We start from the raw sequence: 25079 nt of genomic DNA on the forward strand, positions 1-25079 counted from the left end.
TTGTTTTGTGGTTGTGCCGGTTGCTGATAGCCGCTATCAGCCACAGCCACGCTTCTCTGCTGCTCACGAGAATTTCCAACATCGCCATCCCCCTCCCTCACTCCATCCTTACAACCTCTCCATGTTTTTTTATGCTGACTCCCTCTGACCTCTAATCCATGTCCTTTCCCCATCTGTCCGACCGTGAACTCATCCAGAAATGATTGCCACGGTCGTGTGAACCCAGTAATTTAGGATTTAACTCACGTTTTGATGATTCAACTCATGCATCTGTATTTCTAGCTGTACTCCACCGAGAACAGACGTGCAAATTTCTGTGTGTGTGCGCGCTATAACCTCAGGCCAAAGCTTTTAAACGTGTGTCCTCCTGCTCCCTCCGTACAAATGTGAAGTAAAATTACTAACACCGCAATGCTACCAATGTGAGAAGGTGGCATTACTCCCAATAGTAGTAATTCACCGTTGCTATGCCATCTGCTTCTTCTATTACTGTTACTAATTTGGTTGCATTATACTGCACCAACTGGGCAAATCCTTTTCCAGAAATGCTCTTAGGAACCAAAAAAATGATTCAAAACCAATTCTTCTGAAACATTTATCGTGTCATTTGCAACATATTCTGCAAGACTATTGACGAAGGCGGCGGTGGAGCTGTGGTATAGAGATGTGACTCATGCAGTCACCTGACACTCAGACCACCTGCTGCAGAAATTGTTTGGAATCAATTAACTTGTAACTGATTTTACATATCAATACAAAAATGCAGTCAGAATAATCTCATTAAAGTTCACTGATATCTCTGCTCAGGTTGTTTTGTGTCTGCTAAAAAAAAATAAATAAAAAAAATCAATGTTTCCTTTAACAAATGTCCAATTTTCTTGCTGGTTTGGCCGGATAGAAGCCTTTTGATTTCAGGTTTTGGCCCGCAGGCCTTGTTTGACACTACTGGCATACTGTTCCTCACATTTGTTCAGTAATATTTTTCTATCTATCTTGTTTTTTGGCAGCCAGTTGTGCCCCTCCCTCATGAGAAACCCATTCCCAAAGTCGCCACCTTCACAGTTTTTCATGTTATCTTAACTCAGCCTTGTATTGGTTTTGGTAGTAGGTAAAGACAGTTTCAGATTTTTGTCATTAGAGGTCACAGAGTTTTTTTTTTCTCCATTTGTTTTTCTAACCTACAATATACAGCAGACCTATTGGCCACTATTACTGAACATGCCTATACTCATAGTCCCCCTTGTTTGTGTAGGAAGCATCTCAACACAATCGACTCAGGTGAACTGGACTCATCTGAAAGGATGTTTCACCCTTTAGTGGCATTTACCTGTAATTTCTATTCAGGTCTGAAAAGCAGCATAGTGATTATCGATCACTCACTGTGAGGATATTGCCGGCTCGAGGTTAACTGTTGCCTCTCAAAAGGTGTGACTGTTTCTTTCTCGCTGTGCTTATCATGTGATGGCCTGTGCGAAGTCTTCATACATATTCACCTGTGATGGGCTCCAGTGCCCTGCATCCATGAGTTGGGATTAAGCGTGATAGAACATTCACGAATAGATTGAATTTTACTTCAGAGGAGTTGCACGCTGATTTAAGAGGCTACGTTTCTGATCCGCTCTCTTTGTCTCATTAAGGAGAAATCAATCTCTCCAAGTTGTTTAAAAAAAAAAAGCTTGTACAGGCTGAAAGTACAATAGTTGAAAGGTTGAGCAAATTAGGTTCGAAGCAAGTAGTTTTGATCTGATGGTGGAAAGCAAGGGGCCTGAACAGGGATGCTGCATTTGTTAAAGATGACATTTTCAAGATTATGCAAAGGTGACTCATATAAGAAAAGCACATTATATCCCAATGCATTCATGACGCTTCAGACTGCATAAGCACACATCAGTGTTTTATTTTAACCACTCTTATGACAGATCGCCAACTGCACTCTCGTCTTTTAAATGTCACGGCGAAATTGGCTGCAGATAAAGCTGAGGAGCAAGTATCGCTTTAAGATGCTTAAATGCACGCTTGCTCAGGGCCGTGTGTGTGTGTGTGTGTGTGTGTGTGTGTGTGTGTGTGTGTGTGTGTGTGTGTGTGTGTGTGTGTGTGTGTGTGTGCACAAATCGTAGTCTCCCACATGGTAGCTGGTGTTATAAATGCAGTCTTATAAGTCTTATAATAATTCCAAATCAGTTTTTACAGTACTACAGGTCAAAATTGATTTTACGTTTACTCAGCCAGCCGCTTTACAGAGTTGGGGGAAAAAGAAACAATCTGCGGCTGCACAGAGTTAATTTCATTCACATTGTATGAAGGAATTGTCTTTTGTTGGTTGCTTATGGCAAAGCATTGATTTGTTGGTAGATTTTGTTTCTGTGTTTCATGATGCAGAGGAAGAAGCGGGAGGAAGACATAGAACAGAGAGCAAATGGATGAAAAACAGTGAATTAGGGGCTCAGTTTAAAAACACCCTCAGGCAGGCTCATGGCAACGCCATGTTTTCAATCTGGCTCAAGGCCTTTGTCGCATGACATACTTGTCTCTCCCTCTTTTGCTGTCACACTTGGCTTTATATCACTTTTAATCCATGAAAATAATTAAAAATATAATAGGCCTTCTTGGGAGCGGGAGCTACTTAGCTTGCTCATGGGGATGGGGAAAAGCACTCAAGCTCTTGATGTAAGTTCTTCAGAGTCTGCCCGCAAATGTTCATGCAAAATATATTGATTAAATTACTTTCCTTCACTACACGCTCTCCCTGTCTCCACTCAGCCACTTCAGGTGCGGAGGCTTGTGACTTCGGCCCCGTGGGGTTGCCGGAGCTGCCGTGTAGAAGCAGCAGAGTGGCTTTAACTCTCTGCAGAGTTGAAGCGCAGCTCTCCACAGACCATTTTCCCGCCGTAACAGTGTGTGTTCCCTGGCATCGGAGTGTCAGTGGAGGGCCACTTATAGAGACGGGTGTAGCACCTGCACGGCTTTGGTGTGTTTTGTTCCGTGGAAGTAATGGATGACCGTGGAACACGCTTAAGCTCAGAGTATTGCATTGAGATTTCTTAAACCACCAGATTGGCTCATTTCTCTTTTGTTCATTTTGCTTTCTTTCTTTCTTTTTACTTTTTTGTGTCTTTTTTTTTTAATGATTGGTAAGAGACATCCCAGGTTTTTGAACAAATGTCTGTTTTCTCCTCATTACAGTCATGTATCTGGTCGCTGCTTATTTTAGTTGCTGTGAGAATGATTTGGAATAAGAGTGAAAGCATCAAAATAGCTGAAAATGTAAATTTATTGAGAAGGAAGCTGCAGACGTTTGAAAACTTGGGACCAATAAAGTTACACCAATAATGATCAAATGCCAAGATTTCATGTTTTTATTTAAAAACTAAAAGTCCTTCAAAAATAACAGTTTTCACTGTAACTCCAGCCAGGTATTTGTTATTTAGAAATCAAGTTTTTCACTCAAGGTAAATCACGATCTAAGTTATCGCTAATAATAATATCAGTTATCATTTGTGAGTGTGCATATTTACTGTATATACGATATGTATTTACAGTATGACCGCCCTTATTACCACCAACCAAACTCTATTGCCACTCCATCACAGAGAGACAGACACCTGCTCACATTCACACCTGGGGGTATGTTAGTATGGACTCCATACATAAGGCCTTTTTCATATTTGAACCCTTGTACTTCTTGCTGTGAGGTGAAACTAACCACAAACCACTGCCCCCCCGTGCAGTCAAGCGTTTTATTCTGGTACATTTCAGAACCTGTACTTTCTTGTTTTTAATTAATTTGTATCTGAACATGCAGTGTGGAATGCAGTGGATGAATCGTTAGTTTTTCTTTTGCGTTGCTCAGCTCTTGACTCTTGACTTTGTTGTGCATTTCTCAAAAACTTGGCGCTTGACAAAATTGTCCCGTCGCCGACTCCTCCTTCATTTCGCCTCCCTCGTGCCCTCCTCTGATTCCCGCGGAGTGGCGCATCCATTCTGAACCTCCAGGCTGTCGTAAAGGCTTGTTGGTAAATGAGCAAACTAACCTGTGGCTGTCAGTCTCCACACTTCCTCTTATCCCTGCCTCTGTCTCTACCTTCCATTTGATGTTTCCTTTAACCTCTGTTCTTCTCTTCCCCCGTACACTGGCACACCGATACATTGCTTGTAGCAGTAAAGCTGTGAAGGCTTGTTACCCTGAAGGGCAACGGTCCTCTTAGTTATACAACCAACCTGATCCGACCATCCTCTCTGTAAATCCATGACTGTCTCATACAGGTCACCTTGTTGTAATATTTTCTACTTAGCTGCAAGATCAATATGGTTTTAACTCAAAACTGTGATAGCAGATACTTGTCAACCACTATAATACCGCTACAAACTGTCTGCAGAGATAGATTTGACAACAAAATGACATTGATGATGGATTTCCAACGCGATTGCCCATGACATTCACAATCCGCGCTTTCTACCTGGAATCTGAGTTCTAAAGGAAGGCAAGCATGCTGCAGATGGTGCCTGAACAACAGCTTGTTGGCAGAGGCAGATAAACAGAACCCAGGGCCAGTGCAGGTTAAACATGTTCATTAATTTCTGTAGTTTCTCTCCCGCTGGCCCCGCTTGCTTTCTAGACGTGCCTCGGATCTTAATAGGCTTTGGATCCGTGTTCACTGTTTTGATACACGTCGACATGCCTTGGAGAAGGGGAGGGGGAGTGGCAGAGAGATGGAACGAGCGGGAGAGCGATAAATACAGAGATGACAAAAGTTAACAGATAAAGAACGTTTGTCATTGGAGATGGGTGAAATAAAACCGGGAGAAGTAATGGCTGAGCTGCTATGAAAGAAATGGCTTAATTAACCAACTGTGCTGTGTCTGCAATTATGAATCCAACCAAGTTGAAATTAATGAAAGTTTGCTGGCATGAGTCTTTTTTCTCTCCCTTTCTTTCTTTTACATCTGCCCAGTGAGAAAGCCTCTGCAGCAAATCCGACTTCGGTCTGTGGATATTAATGACTACACATGTATCGGCGCTCACATGTTGTGAGCAGCTTGTCGCAGTCGACGTCACGTCTAATGAGTCGGCTCCATCGGCTCGCGCTTAAATAATGATGCTTTGCTATTTTATAGTTGGGCTCTGCAAACTGTGCTTGGCCAGAGGGCACCAAAAAAAAAAAAGGATCCCATCAGTAAACGGCTTCCTGAAACCCCACTGCTCCATCAGGCGCCCATGTGGAGCTCCATCTTTTTGACCAGACTTCAAAGGCAGGCATTTTCAGACCCTATGTGGGCGTTAACCTTTGACTCGGAGGCTCTTTCTGCACAAACACACACACACAGCCTAATTGATGCTACGCACACCGTGGAAGCGGAATAACTTTTCAACGGAATAGTTTTCATTTCCACATTTGCCTGGACCAAGCAATAGAGCCGTATCAAGTGCAGCAGAGAGGGTTTTTTTTTATTTTTTTTTATTTCATTGCAAATTCAACATCCGCTAATGTGGCTGCAAAATGTGCTCATCATCTCATTATTTTCTTCCTTACATGTAATCACATTAAACGCCCCTTTGCTTGAAAAACAAAACAAGAAGTAGTAATCCTCTCAATAGCAACAAAGGGGTAGAACACTGTGTGCTACAATAAATAAAAAAAAAGTAATTTTCAAAAACTATGCATAAAGAGAAAAATAATCCTTGGGGTGGCCTTCCGGGCTCGGTGTGCATTTATAGATAAGGAAAATATAGCTTGGTGAAATTTTCCACCAACCCCGTGGTAGTGAGATGGTCAGATAGCGGCGCTGCAGCTGGAGACTGAGTCATGCCCCCATCGCCTCTTGTCTCCTCAGATAATGCTGAGTGGACACACAGTTCACTCTGGTTAATTTTCCACCTCATGTCCTGCCTGCCTCTCTCTCTCTCTCCCTCAGAGAGATGAGCGAGTGATAATCCAGCCTGATAAGAGATGCGGTGGCTGGAGAAAGGTACCAAGGGGCCACCTGTACAATTGAATTTCTGTGCATGTTCATCGCTGAACACATTAAAGGACACTTTAATGGACACTAGGTTGGAAAGTAGCTGGATAGAAGTCTTGATAGATGCATGCATGTGCAGGCACTTTAACATTATTTCTTCCATTTGACCTGCTGGTTGCATAAAGAAATGATTGCCAAGGTTCAGTTGTATTTTTACACAGAAGAAATGGTGTGGAGTTTCTCACCTGCGCATTAACTTTGTGGTGTCAATATTTCAGTGCTCTGGTTTGGAATTCTGTCCTACTTTTTTGGCAGATTACAATGGTGTGATGTGAAATGCTTGAGCTGCAAGGATGGAGGAGCTCTGACATGACTTTTCCCTCTGCTCGATGAATAATGAATCAACACTGGGGCCAAAGGTAGCTGGATAGTTATAGTGAAATGTGCTGCAGGGAGCCTTGCTTGAGGTCATGGTTTTCTTTTGCTCATTTTTTGTTTTGTGCTGATATTCGGGGCTACTGAGTGCAGATGGGTGACATGTTGTGTGTTTTTTTGCCAGTTGACGTCTCCGCTGGCAGCTGGGTCCAGCTTAGCTGTGGCCAGGTGTTAAGGCTGAGCATCATGCAGCAGAACATTCAGTATGTGTGAAGTGTTTTGCATGTAATTTCTTTTTTTTTCCCCTCCTGCCAGCACTTGATACCAGTGCGATGATGCAACTAATGACATTATCTGTATGTTGTTGGTTTTTTTTTTTACAAACATCCAGCACATTCGCTTTCTGGTTTCTGGCATGTCGCGCATGTTCTGTGTCAGATTGTTGGAAGAAATGCGTCTAAGGCTATTTTTAGAACCATGTCTATGTACTTATGAAGAGCTCATTTAGCCAGATCATTAGTCAGCATGGGAACATCGCACCTTTGTGATAAATTACTGGTTTTGTGAAGCAGAGCCATCATTTAGATTGCATCTGTGTACACCAAACGACTCCCATGTGTCTTTGAGCACGTGTCGCTGTTTAGACACACACAAGCACACGCAGTCCAATCGTTTACAGGTGTCAGGCTTGAAAACTGAAAAGGTTGCTGAAGTGTTCTCCATCGCTTTTCGTTGTTTGGAATAAAACCATTTTTATGTCTTCTTTGAAGTCTGCGAATTGCTTGGTTCCAATTGACACTGATGAAGCTTTTTCCTTGACTTCACAGGATACAGATCTACTGGATATCGCCTACATAAAAGACGCCCGAAATGGAAAGTGCACAAAAGCACCAAAGGTAAGCCCACAGTTTGTTTGGAAGCTTGACACTTGTTCTGAATGCAATATCGAAGCAACAATTTCCAAGGTCAGCGCTTGCCTTTTTTTAGGGGTGATGATACTATTGGTGAGTGTTTATTTTTGTTTATTGTTTATTTTTTATGTGTGGGTGTGAGCCTGACAATGATTCAGCCTCCATCTTGCAAAGACCCTTGTCATGAATAGGTATGAAATTGGGTTAGATCGCTATAATAATTAGTATTTAACCCCCCCCCCCCCCAAAAAAAAAAAAAAAAAAACTCACATTATGAAATTTCTTTTGCGTTTTCTGTATCTTTAATTCAGCTTTGCAGTTAAATGTTGGCAAATTATGAGTTTTACAATTCGAGTCATCAGAACAATTGTATCAGTTGAGAATGACAAATGAACGTCAGTTAAATCATTTTTAAATAGTTGTTCATCTGATTGAGAGTACATGTTTGAATGTTTAGCCCAATATACATTTTTAGATAAAACAGCAGTTATTTGGTTAAAACGCTGCAAAGAAACTGACTTTCAAGAGGATTTTTTTGAAAACGATTTGCCTGAATTTTATTTATTTCAGTAATGTCCATAGATTAGTACAATGGATTTACATACAACCTTATGTAGAAGTTACAGTATTTTATTTATATATATATTTTTGTTAAAAAAACAACTATAATCTTTGTATATTCTCTACTTTGTATATACACTGTCGGCACATAGATGGTTTCCCAGGAAAATTCGTCTGGAATTACCATTTTACAGCTCGTTAAAATACTGCTAATTCTAAGAAATTATGTTAAATGATGTAAGACGTGTACACACATTGTCACTCTTGATGAATTATGCGCATTTAGAAACGTTTAAAAAGCAAAATTCAGTTCTTGCTCCTTGTCCCACTGTCACCCGGAGAGAATTACTGCACTAACCTGCGGCCTTGTCTGGTTTTTCATTACATGCCCACACATAATTAGTCCGTTTGAAATAGCCTTTGGATCAAGTGATAAGATGCGATAGCAGCGGCATTCTTCACGGGCTTGATTCGGTGCAGCAGGAGGAGCGGGTGGGGGTCGTGCACCGCTGGGGAGTGAGTAATGACGGAATGAGTACAATAACACGGAGAGGATTCATGCATTTCTAAACAGCTTCCAGAGTGATGCTATCCAGGGAGGAGACGTGGCCACGTGACAGGTAAGATGGTCGAAGCATTGGAAATCCATTACTGGGAGATGGAGTGGTGATGCACTGTGGGCATTGTAATGGGAGCACCGGTGAGACACAGTGTCTGAGGAGATGATGGGATGAACAGAGGAGGGAAGGAAAGGGTTGCTGAAGAAGGGAAGATGAGGGCAGGTTGGGAGAGCTATGAGAGAGGAACGGTGGAAGGAGACGGAGATGATGTGCGGTCAAAAGAAGACATCAGCCGCCAAGTAGAGATAATACCAGACGCTTTAAGAGGACTGCACTTTTCATGACCCGTCTCTTCAACGTCACTCCCTCACACTTTTTAAGGACCTTGTCAAGATGATGCAGGTTTTCGAGGATTGTCGTCCTGTGAACTTCAGCATGAAGGAAAAGCACAGAGGCTGAAAATTGCTCAGACAGAAATGGTGTGACGTTGAGAAGACAATCGCAGACATACAGGAGACGGAGTCATAAAGTCTTGATGCCTGGCGTGGTGTGACTGAGGACTAAAAATACGACATTTAAGGCCGCCAAGGGATCTAAAATAGATTTCAATCAACCCTGGTTTAAATGGCTTACAGTAAAAATCATTGAAACGGATCAATATGAGTGATGTGTCAAAGCTCTCTGTTCAGGGTTGTGTTGGTTTAAGAAAGAAAGAAATGACAGAAAGAAACGACTTCATTCTCTTTTTATACTCCACCAGTCGAACCGCTCGTAAAACTCCCACTTTTCCCATGTCGCTCTGCCTGTCTGTCTGTGGGCCTCACTTCTCTCCTCCTTCTCCTCAAGGACTTCCGCAAACAGCATTCATTCATTTCTGCAAATTGTGGGAAGGCGAGATGAGATGTTGGGACTGTTGAAGACATTCCGGTAAAAAAAAAGCATCAAAAGTGCTTTTATTGTGCAATTCAAGAGTCCTGCGTCTCAGCTGAATTATTGTCAGCCTCAGATACAATCGTTCTTAGCAGAAAATACGCTCCAGATGGAAACTGGCTCGTCTCATTTGCCTCTTTTTTATTTATTTTTTTTATTTTGAGTTTCTCCGGGTTTTTTACACTCGAACTCAAGCTGCTTGATGTTTTCTGAGAACAGCATCAGAATTTCTGTTTGAACGTCATTCAGATTTGAAGCAAGCCGTCATGTTCATCGGCTCATCGTGGTGCGTGGGCAGCCCGTCTGACCTCTGATAAACTGATGCCACCCTGCCCACTGGCTCCGGCTACTCCCGTTATGACTCATACGGGCTCCCTGTACACACACACACACACACACACACACAGCCTTCTTTAATTTGCACGTTACGTACAAATATGGAGACACAAATGCTGACGAGAGCAGCAAAGCGTGACAAAAGCAGCATCTTTTGTCTATTCCATACTCGTCCTAATTAGCATGTGTCCACCCCGTCATCATTCAGACTGATTAGATCGGCCACTTGTCAGTATGACAGGAGACAACCTTTTGCTTGGAGCTCCAGAAATATGCCACACGGCCTCATAGGTTGGGTGAGCAGAACACCAACGAACATCCACCTCATGTCCACACACAGAGCTTCACGAGCTTGCCACGTACAATGCCAAGAAGGGGTAGATAACAAAACGCAGCTGTTTATTTACTATACAAATTGTATTACTACCACTACTATGAAATGGTTACTAGTTGCCCCTCAAAATGTTCTCCTTGGATCGCTGTGAGATGGAGCTCATTGAAAACTACAAGCCTATCTGCCTCAACAGCAAACTGGTATTTGAAACGGACATAAATGTACTGCTCACTAAGGTAAAATCTGCCGTATTGACATTATGGCAATGTAATCTACAGATTTGCCTCAAAAACTGTTACAAGCTTGATTGTTATTGACCATGCGGCTATCCGCTTCGTGACTGGAGCTCCATTCAGCACTTACTATTGCTGCCTGCATTACCTGATAAACTGTACAGACAGAAAAACTCACTGGTTCAATCTCATTTGCTGAATTCTTTTTGGCAAAACTCCTCTATATCTGCAGTCCCTGCTCAATAAATCACAGTCTACTTTCTTGTAGATTCATCAGTCTGGTCACACCCAAGGTTGGTACCTCCGTCGGTCGCTCTTCATTTCAGCTATCTGCTGCAAAAGACTGAAATCACCTGTAACAGACCTTCAAGGATTCTACATTTAATCTGTCCTCCTCTTTCACAAATACAGCCTATAATGAAGGATCACTGCATTTGCTTTGAGCTTTTAACAATTTGTTTCTTAATATACGTCACTGTAAATACTGCAAATAATACTTTCAATTAACATTGTGTTATACTGTATTATTGTATGTATTTATATATTTTCCAATTGACCACACCTTCCATCTTACACCAAGATGAGCTGGAGTGTGGCGAAAGTCGAGGCGAGGCATTTTTGGACTGTGGGGTAGATGACAGTACCCACAAACAAACAAACAACAACAACAAAACACACATGGAGATAGCAAGAACTAGACCTCACACAGAACGGCTCTGTAGGCCAGTCTCGAACAAATTCTGGACTGTGATAGTTCAGTGAATTCAAACCAGTGTTTTGCAGTCATTTAACTGAGTGCCAAATCACTTCTTTATATAACACATCAGCCAAACCAGAGGAGGCTTCAGAGTCTGGACTGAAAGTAGTTTATATCCTTCTTATTGTTGTTTACATGTGTCAAATCCCTTGGTCATTGTTACTGGTCCCTCTGTTCCAAACCTTCCGTTCATATCGTCTCTTTATTAAATCAGCAGATTAGCTTGTTCTCGCACGGCGTGTTCCCACTCCTCTGCAGCGGCCAAGCGGTTAATCACATCTCGCAGGTTTTATGTACACCTTACGATACAGCTAGCAGGTAACTTTGACTCTCTGCTCTGCCTCTTTGCACAATGCTAAAGGGTCATACTGTCAGGCTGCCTCCGTCCCTCTGCTTTCCTGGAGTGCTGGACACAAAAATTCAATCAGTGTCTCACCGTGTTGCTTAGAGTCGGTGTCTGACAGACAAAATTGCACACTTTCTCTCTGTCGCTTTGACAACCAAACAAATATCTGTCGGGGCCGAGTCCTGCCTGTGGAGCTCAGGTCGTAATATACATCCTGAAAATGGAAAACCTTGATGATTCAGTGGGCTGCACTGCAGACTTCATTCTCATTTTTAATAACAAAGCGAGACGTCAAGCGCAGCCACGGTTCCGCTGTGGGAGAACACAATCTGGTCTGAAAATGCAAAAACGTTATCTAAACTCAGCGTGACGTCTTCTTGGCGATTGTTTTGTTTTTGTGTGTCAAACGAGGCTTAATGATCACATAGCTGACCCTTGAATGGGATGCTTGATCGCACTGATATACTGTACCTGACTGTTGTAGCAGATGGCTCTACACTCTCACATGCTCATACACAGTAGCTTTATTTATTTATTTTGGCTGGTATTTTAGTTTAATTTCAAACACGCACGCACGAATGCTGGCATATTAATTCGGGAAGACCTTTTGCGAATGTGATAACCACTATCAACAGTGAGAGGAACGGACTGATGTCTGGAGTATTGTCGAGAGAAGAGGTCACAGCGGCGTTATCAGTCGAGAAACTCCTGGAAATCGCACGTCAGTCCAGATTGTAAAAGGAAAACAAACTCGGTCATAGGGCTGTATTATGTCATTAGAATAGCAAATAAGTTATTCGAAAACTTTATAAAATGATGACCCAGATGAGGATAAAAACACTTTGTCCACCTGTAGTGGAGCAGAGATGTTTTTGGATCACAATGTTGTAAAGACTCCCTTAGGGAGGCACCGATACTCACGTCAGCATCGGGTATCAGGTCCAATACTCATACTTGTGAAAGATCCCCGATACAACCCGGCGAGTATCATCACGTCGCACGTGGGTATGCAACAAATCACAAGCACTGTCAGCGGTGTATATGTGTATCCTGAGTCTTCATGACTACTTAAAGCAATGAGATTTAAATTACAAACACAATTTCAAATGTGTCAAAGAACAGAAGTGATGAATAAGCAGCAAAAAATTTGCATATTATTAGGAGATAAATGGAAATGGAAGTAAATGGACAAATCTTCCTTATTGACCTCGTGAATTACATTACAATGTCAAATCTCATATTAGATCTCGCTGTGATTTCTTGTCAAACTCCTCTTTGTTGCCGCCGTGAATGAAGCTGTCATGAATTGACTGAAGTCTGCAGCAGAATCAAGGCTTGGATGTCTATTTCCTCCGGAGCTACAGCATTTGTTCCTTCTGACTGCTATTGTGATGTGAGAGGAAGTGGCCACCGGCTCTGTTACAGTCTAAGCTTGCAGCGGAGACGGGGCTGCTGCTAAATACAGAGCAGCTTGTGTGTCCCCAGCAGTGTAACAGGATCTGGGAGAGGCCAGCAGGCCATTATCACCACCGCGCTTTCTGGCCAACAAAGTCTTCTAAAGCTCCATCTCCCACAGCAGTGAGTGCCAAACATCTCCTTGGAGTGCGCAGCAAGCTACAGCCACGTTCAGATCGGCTCTTTGTAATGCACTTGTGCTTAAAGCAGCGGTGTTACCAGTGTGGTTAAGGTTTATCATTACAACGCATTCGCATTAACTGTGAAAATAGAGCTTCACAGTTTCGGTTCCAGTATTTATTTTGGCACAGTGGGGTTGCACCGTATCAAATTATTTCTCTTTATTTATTTGTCTTCTCACCGTAGATCGTGAGTCAGCATTGCTTCTAAGACATTATTTGAAAGCCACGGTACTAAGAACTGTAACATTTATCTGGAGCAGTGAAGTGAAGCTCAGTAAAAAGCCAAATAGGAATAGGAAACAAAAAGGAACATCAATAGCTTTCTGTTGTTATTAAATCTGCATGGGAATTGTTTTTAAGGTGCACAATGATTCCTGTTCTGGTAATTTCATTAACATCGGCCATGCCGTCTGATGGGTATTGATGAAGGACAGGGTCACAATGTGGGCCCCATCTGGAAAAATCACAGCCATTTTGATCTATTGATGTGAAAAGTGGGCAAGGCCTCTGTCTGACCCTGCATACAGCTGCTCTTTAACAAGCTGAGGAGGCAGTGAAATATTAGACGACTTAAGTTTAGTGTGTTGTGGTATACTGGGCTATTACTGTACACGGTCTTGTCAATACGCGTGTCTGTGGCTGCAACGTCTTGTCTGACAGACACTTGAGATGGATGATTGATGGGGAAAGTTTTCACAGCGGTCTGCTGTGCATCATAAAGAAGATTCCCTATGAACAATTTTAAGGTTCAGAGTTAAAACCTCAGCCAACATAAACTAATATTAGCTTCTGATATAGATCCAACGCTTTGCTGGCGGTGGCATATTGTACATTGCAGTGCATTTATAGCAAGTCCAAATAAGCTACAGCCTCTGGTGCAGTTTGTCTGCGTCTGTGTAAAGCGATGGCATGAAGTGCAGCGGTATTATTCATATACATAAATTGAAAATCTTTCCCTCATAACTCCCATCCAAGACGACCTGCAATAACTCAGCCTTCAGTTCCCTCTGCTCTGTACTCATTCAGTCCCCTGTAGTCAAATACAAATAATTTTAGATCCCAGACCCTCCAGGGTGGCGGACTGGGATGACTCCTACCCGCCAGGTGCAGTCAGATGGATCACTGGCAGTACATCTCACTCTTACTGACTGTAGGCCAGCATTGAAATAGTTAATTTCAGTCTTCGCAATAGTAATAACGATTGAATCTGTAAGAATGGCAGTTGTTACAATCGGGGCCGATTCTTTGAAATACGAGGAGGCTGAACGGAAACATCGAGAAGGACAATCAATCGTAATGTAAGGAGTGTGTATGTGTCTGAAGACTCACTATTTCCGGCTCTGGTGCTGGAACTGTGATTAAACACTTTGTTGAAACCTGCTGTATGGGCGCTACATACTGTATTTTTCAACGATTTCAAAGCTCGGGTCATAATTAATGACCGGCTCTGTATCTCATTTCAAAGCTTAAATGTATTTCCCCTTTTCATCCCATCTGAAATGTCTTTGTTGAAGGGAGGCGGAACCGACCGGAACCAGTTGCAACACAATTAATTGAATATCACTGCGGAGAGATATGTGTGTGGCAGCACATGTGAATGGATTGAATGAAGTGTGACCCGTCTTCCTCTCTCGGCGGGCTCCGTTCAGAGACGTTTGAGTTCAGAGAGGCATTAAAACTGTCTGTCAGTTGACAGGTCTGGAGAGACAACTCCCACACACTCCCATTTTAGATGCGATTCACTCCACTCACAACACACACAACACACACACACAACACACACTCACACACAAGCCTGTGTGCAATCATGCACCCGACACTTTGTGATGTGGTGGCTACTGAAATAAACATGCCATTGCACCATCCAAGCATGTTTTATACACTCCTATATTTGACTCTTTTGTTGGATGGATAGTTCCATCAGTGCCGATATGTGGAAAAGAGATTGGATGCCATTGATCCTGATCGCCGCCATCAGTAAGATTGACCACAGGGCATATGATGGTTTGGAGTAAGAAGGTGAATAAATTAAAGTAAATGGGCATATGGACTCATTGATTTTCATGAAAGAAGCTGCGGCACCAGTGCCCAAGACAAGAAATTGATTGCCGTCACGCATCAACGTAACCTCCAGGCAAGCGTCGGCGGGTGGCCAATGAAAAAGGGGAAGCGAAAAAGAAAAGGTTAGCATGTTGGACCCAGATGGGTTTGGGTTTGATTCTTCAGTCAATTATGTGAATAATTCCTGCACACGGTTGGATTCCCATGGTGAGAAGAAGGCCACCTCATTACTGCTGCGGGAGGAATCGAAGGTGATGCCTTGCTCCTCTCTGAAGCTCTCCTGTTCTCAAGTTAACGTGGGACCGAGCTCCTCGATCAGATATGGCCGGGTGAATGAACGGATGAAATAGAAACTGTCATGATGAACAGAGTGGCCTTTGTCTCCACAGAGGGAGTTACCCAAGTGGGTCCAGACGTTACTGTCTCGGTGGAAAGGCCAGAAGGAGCACAGTGGTGTACCTGTACATTTCTATCCTTAGCAGCTTGAAAGGCTGGGACGTCTCAGACATTTAGAGTTCTTCTTTTTTTTCTTTCTTCTTTGTCACAATCTCAGGCGTGGGTACCAGAGTTGGCAAGGCCCAGCATAGTCATCCACGCACAGACAAAGACTCTTTTAGTATATATGTTGTTCAAAATCAAACCCATCATTATCGTCACCATCATTGCATACCCTTGCAATAAATTCTGGTACTAAAATAATGACAATTGTATCAAAGAGAGATGTTATTTGTAGTAAAGTCCCACAGTTGGTGGTTTCATTTCTTTTTCTGTGGTCCCGGCAGTTGAATATCTTTTTTAATTAACTGTGCAAAGTATTTTATTTCAACGGAATTCATTAACAGAAAAGGATTGATTGAATACTGTTTGATTGTGTGTTCAGGGAGCTAGTAACGGGGATAGTGACGTTTAGGAAGGTCCCATTTCCCAACAGCAAACAAGCAACAAGTTCCAGCAGTGTTGCCTTATTGCTGCCGTCAGAATTCAGAAAAGAACCAGACTGGCTCATTGTCACATTTATCATCCAAAACGGGGATGAAAGCTCTGGAGGAAGAATTTATTTTCAGTCACAGCCAGTTCTTTGTTTTGTTTTTTTAGTAGATATATGTAGCAGGTGTTCTAAGTGTTTATTGGAAGATTTATCGTTACAAAGAGCAAGTCAATTTCACAGAAGTAGTGAGAGACAGTGTTGGGATTTATGCCTACGAGTAGAAGAAAAAATAAGATGGACATAATATATTTGGTATAATTTTCTTTTGCATTCTTGTTTCAGAAAAGTTTAGACATCTTTTCAAAAACGATGTTCATACCATTCCCACTTCTCAGAAAGAAAGAAAGAAAGAAACTACTCAAAACACACCGGATGTTTTCCTTTTTAACTTCAAAACATTGTCGTGTGGCCGCATCACGGCTGAAAGCACGCCGTATCGAAACAACAAAGGCAGTGAAAACGATCCACGTGAGAAGAAATTACTTTATGGACTGCTGGCGAGCGATGACACTTTACTTCAGTCGCTGCGCCAGTGTCGGTCTATTCCAGAGGAACTTGGCAGATGCTTCAAGTCATTTGATGCCCGCGGTGAAATCAGATGTGGCATTTTGTTAACCCAGCAAAGGTCGTCCCAGTGGGACTGGAGCAGATCAAATAAGAACCAGGCCGAGACGGGAGTCAGCATTTTAGGCCACATCCACATCAGGCAAAACAATCGCGATTGCGTTCATCTTTTTTCCACAAATGATCGTCTTTGCCATCCACACCCCGGGGTGTTGAACGACACGAGCCGGGGTTTTAGAATTTCTCCACTCTGGGACCCGTGTTCCAAAAAGAACCTGTTTTCACGCTTCTAAAACAGCCTCATGTGGATGACAGGCCAAAAACTGCCTATTTAGGTGAGCCGGCAAGCTCGCGTGGACGGCTACTTAGCTGCTGAACAGAAATCTGTGTTGACATAGACACACATTTGTCTTTTATTTAGCTTCCTGCAGCCACAGGGGGGGAAATTTGTCCAGTCTTGATAGATAAATGTACTTCCACATCAGCAGTCGATGAGCACTCTGTCATTACACCATACATCATGTTCACACACGCTCCCTCTGATAGAGGTCGAGTCATATAAGCTTACAAAATATATTGACTTTGTTATGACAGTGTCCAGGCTGCTGCTGTCAATGACGTAGTAGAAGCTCCATCTTTAAAACTTCTATCCTTTATTTTTCTTACGCATCCAGAACTTTTACATATGTCATGGCAGAAGTTTATGATCTCAAAGTATGAAACATCCAAGAGACATGAGGAAACCATTTTTGTGGTCAGTCCATAAAAGTGAGCAAGCCTCTTACCATCATCTTTTCTTTCCATTTTCCTCACTTGTTTCTTGCAAAATATGAAATGCCCGGTTCATTTTTTTTTGTCTGTTTCCTGCCACATCAAGAGAGCAAACGAATTTCTCCTTTCTTGTCGAGTCTATACAGCTTTTTGTCCCTGGCAGCTACAGAAACACTTCCTCTGCTGTGAAAAGCCCTGATTGTGACTTACTGCTGACGACTACGGCACGCCATGAATCTCTAAAGTAATTCGTTTAGTCTTGCTACAGACAGGTGACTTACTATCAGTGGCTCTTGGCGGTCCTTCTATTGACCCGTCTCGATTTAGCTTTTTCTTCCATGCGGTTCAATCAGTGTGTCACTGTCAATATATCGAACCGATAGCTCTTTTCCAGCCGTCAGGAGGGAATTTCCAAACACTTTTTTGTGTGCCTGCGTCCACCTGCTTCCAGCAGGGTCAGTTTAACCTCACACCTCATTTTGATTAAGTAGCCAGTAAGCCAGTATTTTGTAATCATCCTCTCTCTTGGTAGGAAAAACAAACCTCATTTTAGGTGGTATTTAGATTGGATCCCTGTGAGTTAATTCCCCCGATGAGGGAAAAAAAATGAAGGTACTGTATAAAAATGAAGTGGACTCCACATTGTTTTATACACTGCTCACCTCAGAGGTGAATATAATGGGCTATGAGCAGTCTGATAGGTACGTTACTATGGAAACTATAAGGAGAATTGGACAGAGTTAAAGCTAATGGGCAGGAAATGTTTTCTGATGTGTGGTGGCTTTCTTCATCGACAGGAGAATATAGGAAGAAGCATGTCAACCATTAATTAGCTCTCCTTTCATCTCCAAACTGTTTCTGTTCTGTTCTGTTCTGTTCTGTTCTGTTCTGTTCTGTTCTCTTCTCTTCTCTTCTCTTTAAAGTTTATTAAAATTAATACATTTTGCACCAAAATTCTGGAATAATTTACAGCTTTAAGAGTATCGCCCGTCTCTCCGTTGCTGATGATCAAGACCGCTTATGAAACATCGCTCATGGAGCGGCGGCTTCGACCACCGATCATTTTCTGTTGCTCATATCTCAGTTAAATGCTGGATAAATGGATAGTTGAGTAAACATTCAGACATGCCTTCAGGCTGGCACGAGTTTCTCTCCTTCTCTTTCTAATTTGTCCAGATTTAAGTCGGCTGATCAATATCTCCTCCAGGTTTTCCCCTATTATCTATTAGCATTAGCACATTTGTGGTGGAGAGGTTGTGCAGCGTGGATGCAATAAGCGAGCGGCTCTTGGGAATTCCGTTAATTGCCATTTCGGTCACACTCATCAGCCCCTAACGCCATTAATCACGCAGGTGAGATCTACTGGCTCGGAGCGCACAAGCGTGCCTGCGTGACCTTTTTTTTTTTTTTTTTTTTTTTGCAGCTGCATTTACAAGCGTTTGTGTTTGTGTGTAATTTTAGGGGCTTCCCAATGTCGAGACGCAAAGATATGGGTGACCTTTCTCACTTCCTCGCAAAACGATCTCTTCCAAGCACACAAGCGCGCCACTTAATTAGTTTTCAATAGAAAATCCCAGGAGGTTTCGTACAAAGAAAATGTCTGGTCTTTACTGCTGCTGCTCCAGAAACGACCAAGCTCTCGTGAACTATGTCCCGTCCAAAGGACCAGAACAAATAGAAGTGGAAGACTCGTTCGCGTATATCCTTTTCCCTCTCACTTGTTTTTGTTCACTGAATGACGTGTGAATAAACTAAACTTGGCTCTGAGAACTCTCACACTCTGTTTTCTTTCTTGGTGAATGATTTCACTCTCTGGGCTTATTTTTTCCTTTTTCAGGAAGTTGTATTACTTTTCCTCCCTTTTTTTCATTTTTTTTCTTTCACCACCATTTGTTTGGTTAGACAAGCTCTCCCACTTCCATTCTGGACACCACATGGTTTAAGCTGACAGAGTGCAGGTTCTCTTTCCTTCAGTATAACACTTATCGAGAGATGCTCGCTAACACGGATTTGAAAAACGTGTCTCCCAAAAACTCTTCTGTGATATTTTTCTGAAAAGAAACTCACTTATAATGAGACGACTAAGCTATACTTTGTCCGTTTGGCCTTCCTCATTACACCAGCTTTGTATTGTGCATCATTACCTTTGGAGCTGTATCATTTCCACTCATTCTGGCATAACATCAGAAAAACATCAGTGGCAAGCTTTTCAAAATTGGTTATTATTTAGTACAATTTCGTGGAAGCGGCTCCCATCAAAGGCTGTTTGTTACATGTTGTACAGTACATAGTGCCACAGTGTAAACACGCAGGAATTCACCTGTGTTGTATTATAATTGTGTTTGTGACTGGTCCCGTGCTTCTTGATGTTGTTTATACGTATCTCTGGGATTTTTATCCATATGCAGCCACAGTAACATCAGCTGTTGTAATCACATTGTACCAAGCGTGACGACAGCTTTCATATGCTCTAATTCATGGAGGAAGAGGATGAATGTCGGACTGGATTTGGCTGAAACGTACTGGCTGGGTCGACTGACAATGCTGGAAAGCGAAAAGGCAACATTATTTATGTCTGGCCTGCCTCTTGCGCAAGCGTCTGTCACGGTACAGTAAACATGTGCCTTCTCGGTACAATAATATCACTGTCACTGTGAAATGTGTTTATTTGCTGCGCTGCAACAAATTGTACTTCAGGTTTGTTTGTGTTTCATTATATTCAGGGAGCGTGTTTGCATCGTTGTTTATGTTGATGAAGATTTTGGAGTGAATTTAAGAGGACTGAGAGACACAAGTTTTTAACCTAAATGCTTCAAGGTCTTTTTCATGATATCTTTGGATTCTTTTCTAGAACATAAAGCATACATAAACTTCACTTTCCTCACAAGCTGAGAATTCTGCTCTTTCACTGACTGAAAATTTGCCCTGTTACCTGCAGATTACAAGTCAAAGTTTCCCCAAATAATCAGCTGTTTGGATTGTCTGTCTTGTTAGCAGTCAGAAGCCATTTTATCTAGACACATCTCCTCTTCTTGTATTAGAAACCCAGACTGGCTAATTAAGCTTTGGTGCCATAGGTGTCTGTTTTCCCTGACAGAGAACAACCGTGGACTGATAATCATCTTTCAGCAAAGATCGGTCACACAGAATCAAACCCAATCAGATATGGGAGCTGGTTCCGCTTCGAGTGTTGATTTCTCCCAGTGTGTGTGTGTGTGTGTGTGTGTGTTATTAGCACCCACGGGTCCTCAGATGAGCCGCCCCCAGATCCCTGTGAACTCCTGCAGAGACCATAGGATTAAATGGCCATTTGAATATTGTCAAATATCCAAAGGCTTGTTTAAACATTCAGTACGTCTTTGTTGGCGGATCGGCGGAGCAAACAGATGCCATACCAAATGGGGCATTATGTGAGGGTGGTAGGTGGCTCAGTGGCTGGTGCCTGGCATGGCCCGGTCTGACAGATGGTCTGGGGATGTCGAGACAGCAGGTTCTCAGTGGCACAGTGGGGCTAATCATGGCAAAAGGCTAAATGATAACTGTAGACCAAGGATATATCACAAGCACTGTGCAGGGCTCACCAGGGACCCTCAAATATTTGCTGAAGGATTTGGCAACCTTAACGGGAATGATGTAAATCTTTGTAAATCTTGTAAATTGCGCTCTCCGGGAGTTTTCTGCGAAGGCTTGCATGGCCCCGTCATACGGCGCCAATCGAGGCACAACGGATAACTCTTTGTAAAACAGTTTTACAGGAACATAATGCACTTGAATACAAAAAGCTTTGGATTGTAAATTATATCGGCAAATTTTCCGGAATGATTTAACAGACCCGCTATAACAATAATAACCAGTGTGTCCTTTACTTTCTGAATCTGAATCAATTTTCACTCAAGTTTTAGTGCTGCAGTGCATCAAAACTCTTGTGCTTTAGTCCTTTTCAGCTATTGCTTTATGCATACCAAATGTTCATTCATCTCCCTTCAATACTCATTTTCACCAAGCAGAGGTTACGTAGGCTCAGGCCCATTCTTGCTATCATTGAGGTCAGGGTACACCCTGAACAGTCAATAACAGGTAAGGCACAGAGAGGCAGACTGTCACCGACAGTTGTGTTGGATAATTTAGAGCAGAGGTGTCAAATATAAGGCCAAAGCTGACCCATCAAACCTTTTTTTTTGACAGATTTCTCGAGGAGCCAGCACAACACAAAAATGAGGCCCAAGTTGAGATATCACTAATAATCTCATGAAAGATGGCTACCACATTGCAGTTTGTAACAATCATGCATAATGCAATAGTTATAGAAGCTTTTTAAAAAAAATCATATTTCACTGTATTTTGCAACAGAAAGTTTAATTAAAATTGGCTTAATCGTTTGATTTTGAGAAAAGATAGACATTTTTATTACAAAGACTCTGCAACACAACAGAGAAAAAATTTTCCAAGTTTGATTTCAAAGGTTATTATGGCATTATTTTACCGGTCCAGCACATTTAAGCTGAACTTGTCGGCCCCTGAACTAAAATGAGTTTGACACCCATGACACCCATTTAACTTCACATGTATTTCTCAAATTCTATCCAAAATGCTCAAGACAGGAGTGATCAGTGTGAACCACTGTATCAACTCTTTTTTGTAATTTACTTAAGTCAAGTTTCTGAGGAAAACCTGCAATTCATTCTGTGTCACTTTAAGTTATCTTTGCTCCAAAGCAGCTACACAACTTCTTGTGTGTCATTCATATTGTCCTAAAAATAACAGGACAAAGCCGTGTTCCTGTGATGTCTGCATCTGTAGAGAGATGAAACCCAGCCCCCTCTATTAAGCTGCTCAACAGCTTAATGCAGCACGTCTTCTGCCTCTGACGCTACGCAGCACTCCCCCTCGGCCCCGCAGGAATGTCGCCCAATAAACCCGATTGGTTCTGCTCAGAATTATTAAAGATGTCATTGGGCCTGGAATCTGCTTTGTGTCCTTCCTGCCACCGAGGGCACGGCACATGAGCGCTTTGTCAAGAAGTGGATGAAAATAAAGGGGCGGGAATAAAAGCATTTGAGAGCAGAAACAGCCGAAAGGAGGCAACATATGCTGCTTCCCCCCAGCAGCTACCGTGGCAGGGCATCTACAGCCCAAAGGCTGGATTGGGCCATCAGGGACCCAGTTGAATTATTTACTCCTGAAACCCATTGTGAATGTCTCTCCAGTGGGGCTCGTCTCCGCGGGGCCCCTGGCTGGTGGAGTGCCCCTCGCGGGATGTGGGAGGACTTAAGGCTGGAAATGACCCTTTTTTCCCAAACAGGCGGGTGTACTGTGTTTCTCTGCAGGTTGCTCTGAGGAAGTGGCTGACTCGGAGAGAGGAATATAAAGTGATATAGGACAAAGCTCACCCAGCAACACAAAACAGACACAAAAGCACAACGTTCAGCCTTCTTTTTTATTGTTCTTTATTGTTACATATCAGTTCTGTGCTTTTTTTCTTTCAGTTATGATTTACCTTTCTACCTTTTGGGTGTGTACGAGGACTCAAAAATGCTCATGACTTGATTATTGTTGCGTAGCATCACCATGGAGATACAAGATGGGATTTCAGGGTCAACCAAAGGAAAAAGCAGGTGGGAAATCAGTGTGAAGCTTAAGGAGGCTTAAAAACCATGGACGCTTGGTCACTCTGTCTCCTGGTCCTTGCAGCCTTATGTCTATTTTTGCCCAGACTGCATTTATTAGTCGCAACGTGGGCGCTTCTTCTTGGATGTTAATGCACGCACATGTATTGGTGAACGCGTGTGACATGATGGTCACTGTTAGCGTGTTTTTTTTTTTTCCCTCTCCTGCATTTACAAAAGCCCACACTAGATTAGTGCCTCTATATGACTACAGAATAATTACCGTAGTTATGTACCTGACAGTTTCTGGAAGCCTGGGAGCTGTTTTTAGTGCCACCCCTCACCGAGCGCAGGTTGACGGACAGCTTGAACAGAGAGGGGGTTCATCCACCTCACAAACGTGAGTCAGAACGAGTGGGTGGCAGTGATGACTAAAGTACCTGCTACACGCTGAGATGGAGGAAGCACTTTTAAGTAGCAGAAGGGGAAAATGGCAAGCTGATTTGCAAAGTTTGGAAAGCGTTCTGCACCTGTTACTTTGGGCAAAAACTTTTTCGCCTCTTGTGACTGAACTTTCGGTTCAAATGGTTCAGTTGTCTGTGTGTTAAAAAGCATCTCTCCGTAATTAAAGCCTGTTTTGCCTTGTGTTTTCAAACGGATCGTTAATTATACCTCCCTCTACAGCTCGCTGGACGCAAGATTCAATCGCCTGCTCAAACTTGAAGCGAGCGCAACTGAACTTCCAGGTTTTTCTTCCCCGCTCGCTCTAATTTAAAGCGCTGAGCTCGTGAGTCACGGCAGCTGATTATTTTTCTCCTGCTGGAGTTCGTGCGGTGTACCTCAGGTCAGCTCCCTCCTGCCTGTGCCCCCGCTTCTCCACCCGCGCGATGTGATCTCAGCCAGCTCGAGAAGGAGTGCATGCCAGGTAGACTACTTCCACCTCATCAAACCTGCCCCTTGCCCCCTCTGTCTCTCCGTCTTTCCTCCGGAGTGATTCACACGCAGCGTGAACCGTCATCTTGCCTTTTTTTCCCCCACCATTTTTTTTCTCCGTCCGACTCTCTCTCTCGCTCTCTCTCTCTCTCTCTCTCTGTCTCTCTCGCCCCCTCCCTCCTTCAGACATTTACCTATTCTTAGATGTTGGCAAGTGTATGAACACATGTAAAATTTACAACCTCATTTCACTGCTCTTTGCAGATCGCTCGTGCCCCCGTAACAGATTATTATGCAGGTTGCATTCCCAGAAATGAAGGAACACAGGGACGTTCTGTGACAGAGATATGAGCTGTCTCCACTGTATAATCATCCTTAATGTCCTGGCCTCCAAGCTTTTATGGTCCCTTTTAATCCAAGCTGGCAGTCTGTTGCCCTGCAGGTGCCTTTGGCCCCCCCGTTACTCCAGCATCTGTTTAAAAAGTTTGTTTTTGGCCAGTGGTGACTGTATAGTTCTGTATTCACGGTGTGTCCAGGTGTCGGTGAGAGTTATGATCAAGTGTTTAAGAACCTTTTTCCCCCTTTGGTTCTTCAGTGGAGAGTTTACAAGGTGACTGATATTCACTTTAAAGTTTAGAGCAAAACATCAACTTTGTTAATGCCTACTGGAGTCTCCATCAGTCCTTATCAAGTGGTTGTAAAGTGTTGGTTTTTTTTGTCATCAAATATTAAAGTGCAAGACTTAAAAAACTCTTTATGATTTATTTTTTAGTCTCAGAGTGCTGGATAAAAGTGAAATAGTGGGGTTGAGCAGTTGATGGTGGATTGTCTCGGATCTTTTAAATTATGTGGTTTACAGTCAGCCTTTTCTTAAGACATTTGTTATGACAAACTCAAAAAAAGTCACTACAGACGTACTAATATATTTAAACTGTACAGTCGTATTTTGCTCCCTTATGTGCAAAATTACTTAAATACTTATTGAGAAAATAAATCCATTCTAAATCCATTCATTCATACATTTTTTTCCCACTTTGTACTTGCCGTGTGCACAGACATATCAGTTTATATCACAATGAAACCACTGGAATCAGACACAAACCGTTCATGTCATTCACTGATAATTTAACTGTAATCTTGGATCAAACAAAAAAAAATCACTTTTGCCTTCGAAAAGCTAAAGCAGGTTAAGACGATGTTACTGGGTCCATCAAGTTA

The 25079-nt window shown here is 42.6% G+C and overlaps 1 protein-coding gene across 1 annotated transcript in view; it reads left to right on the forward strand.

Moving 5' to 3' along the window:
- Positions 1 to 25079, forward strand: part of plcb1l (phospholipase C beta 1-like) — a gene marked incomplete at its 5' end in the record, with an annotated part of 110584 nt that overhangs the window by 26659 nt on the left and 58846 nt on the right. Inside the window, one exon of the mRNA XM_080514485.1 lies at positions 7161 to 7229. Coding sequence (XP_080370611.1) covers positions 7161 to 7229 — 69 coding nt within the window. The remainder of the gene's footprint in view (positions 1 to 7160; positions 7230 to 25079) is intronic.

Source organism: Blennius ocellaris (genome assembly GCF_963422515.1).
Source record: "Blennius ocellaris genome assembly, chromosome: 18".
NCBI classification, from domain to species: domain Eukaryota; kingdom Metazoa; phylum Chordata; class Actinopteri; order Blenniiformes; family Blenniidae; genus Blennius; species Blennius ocellaris.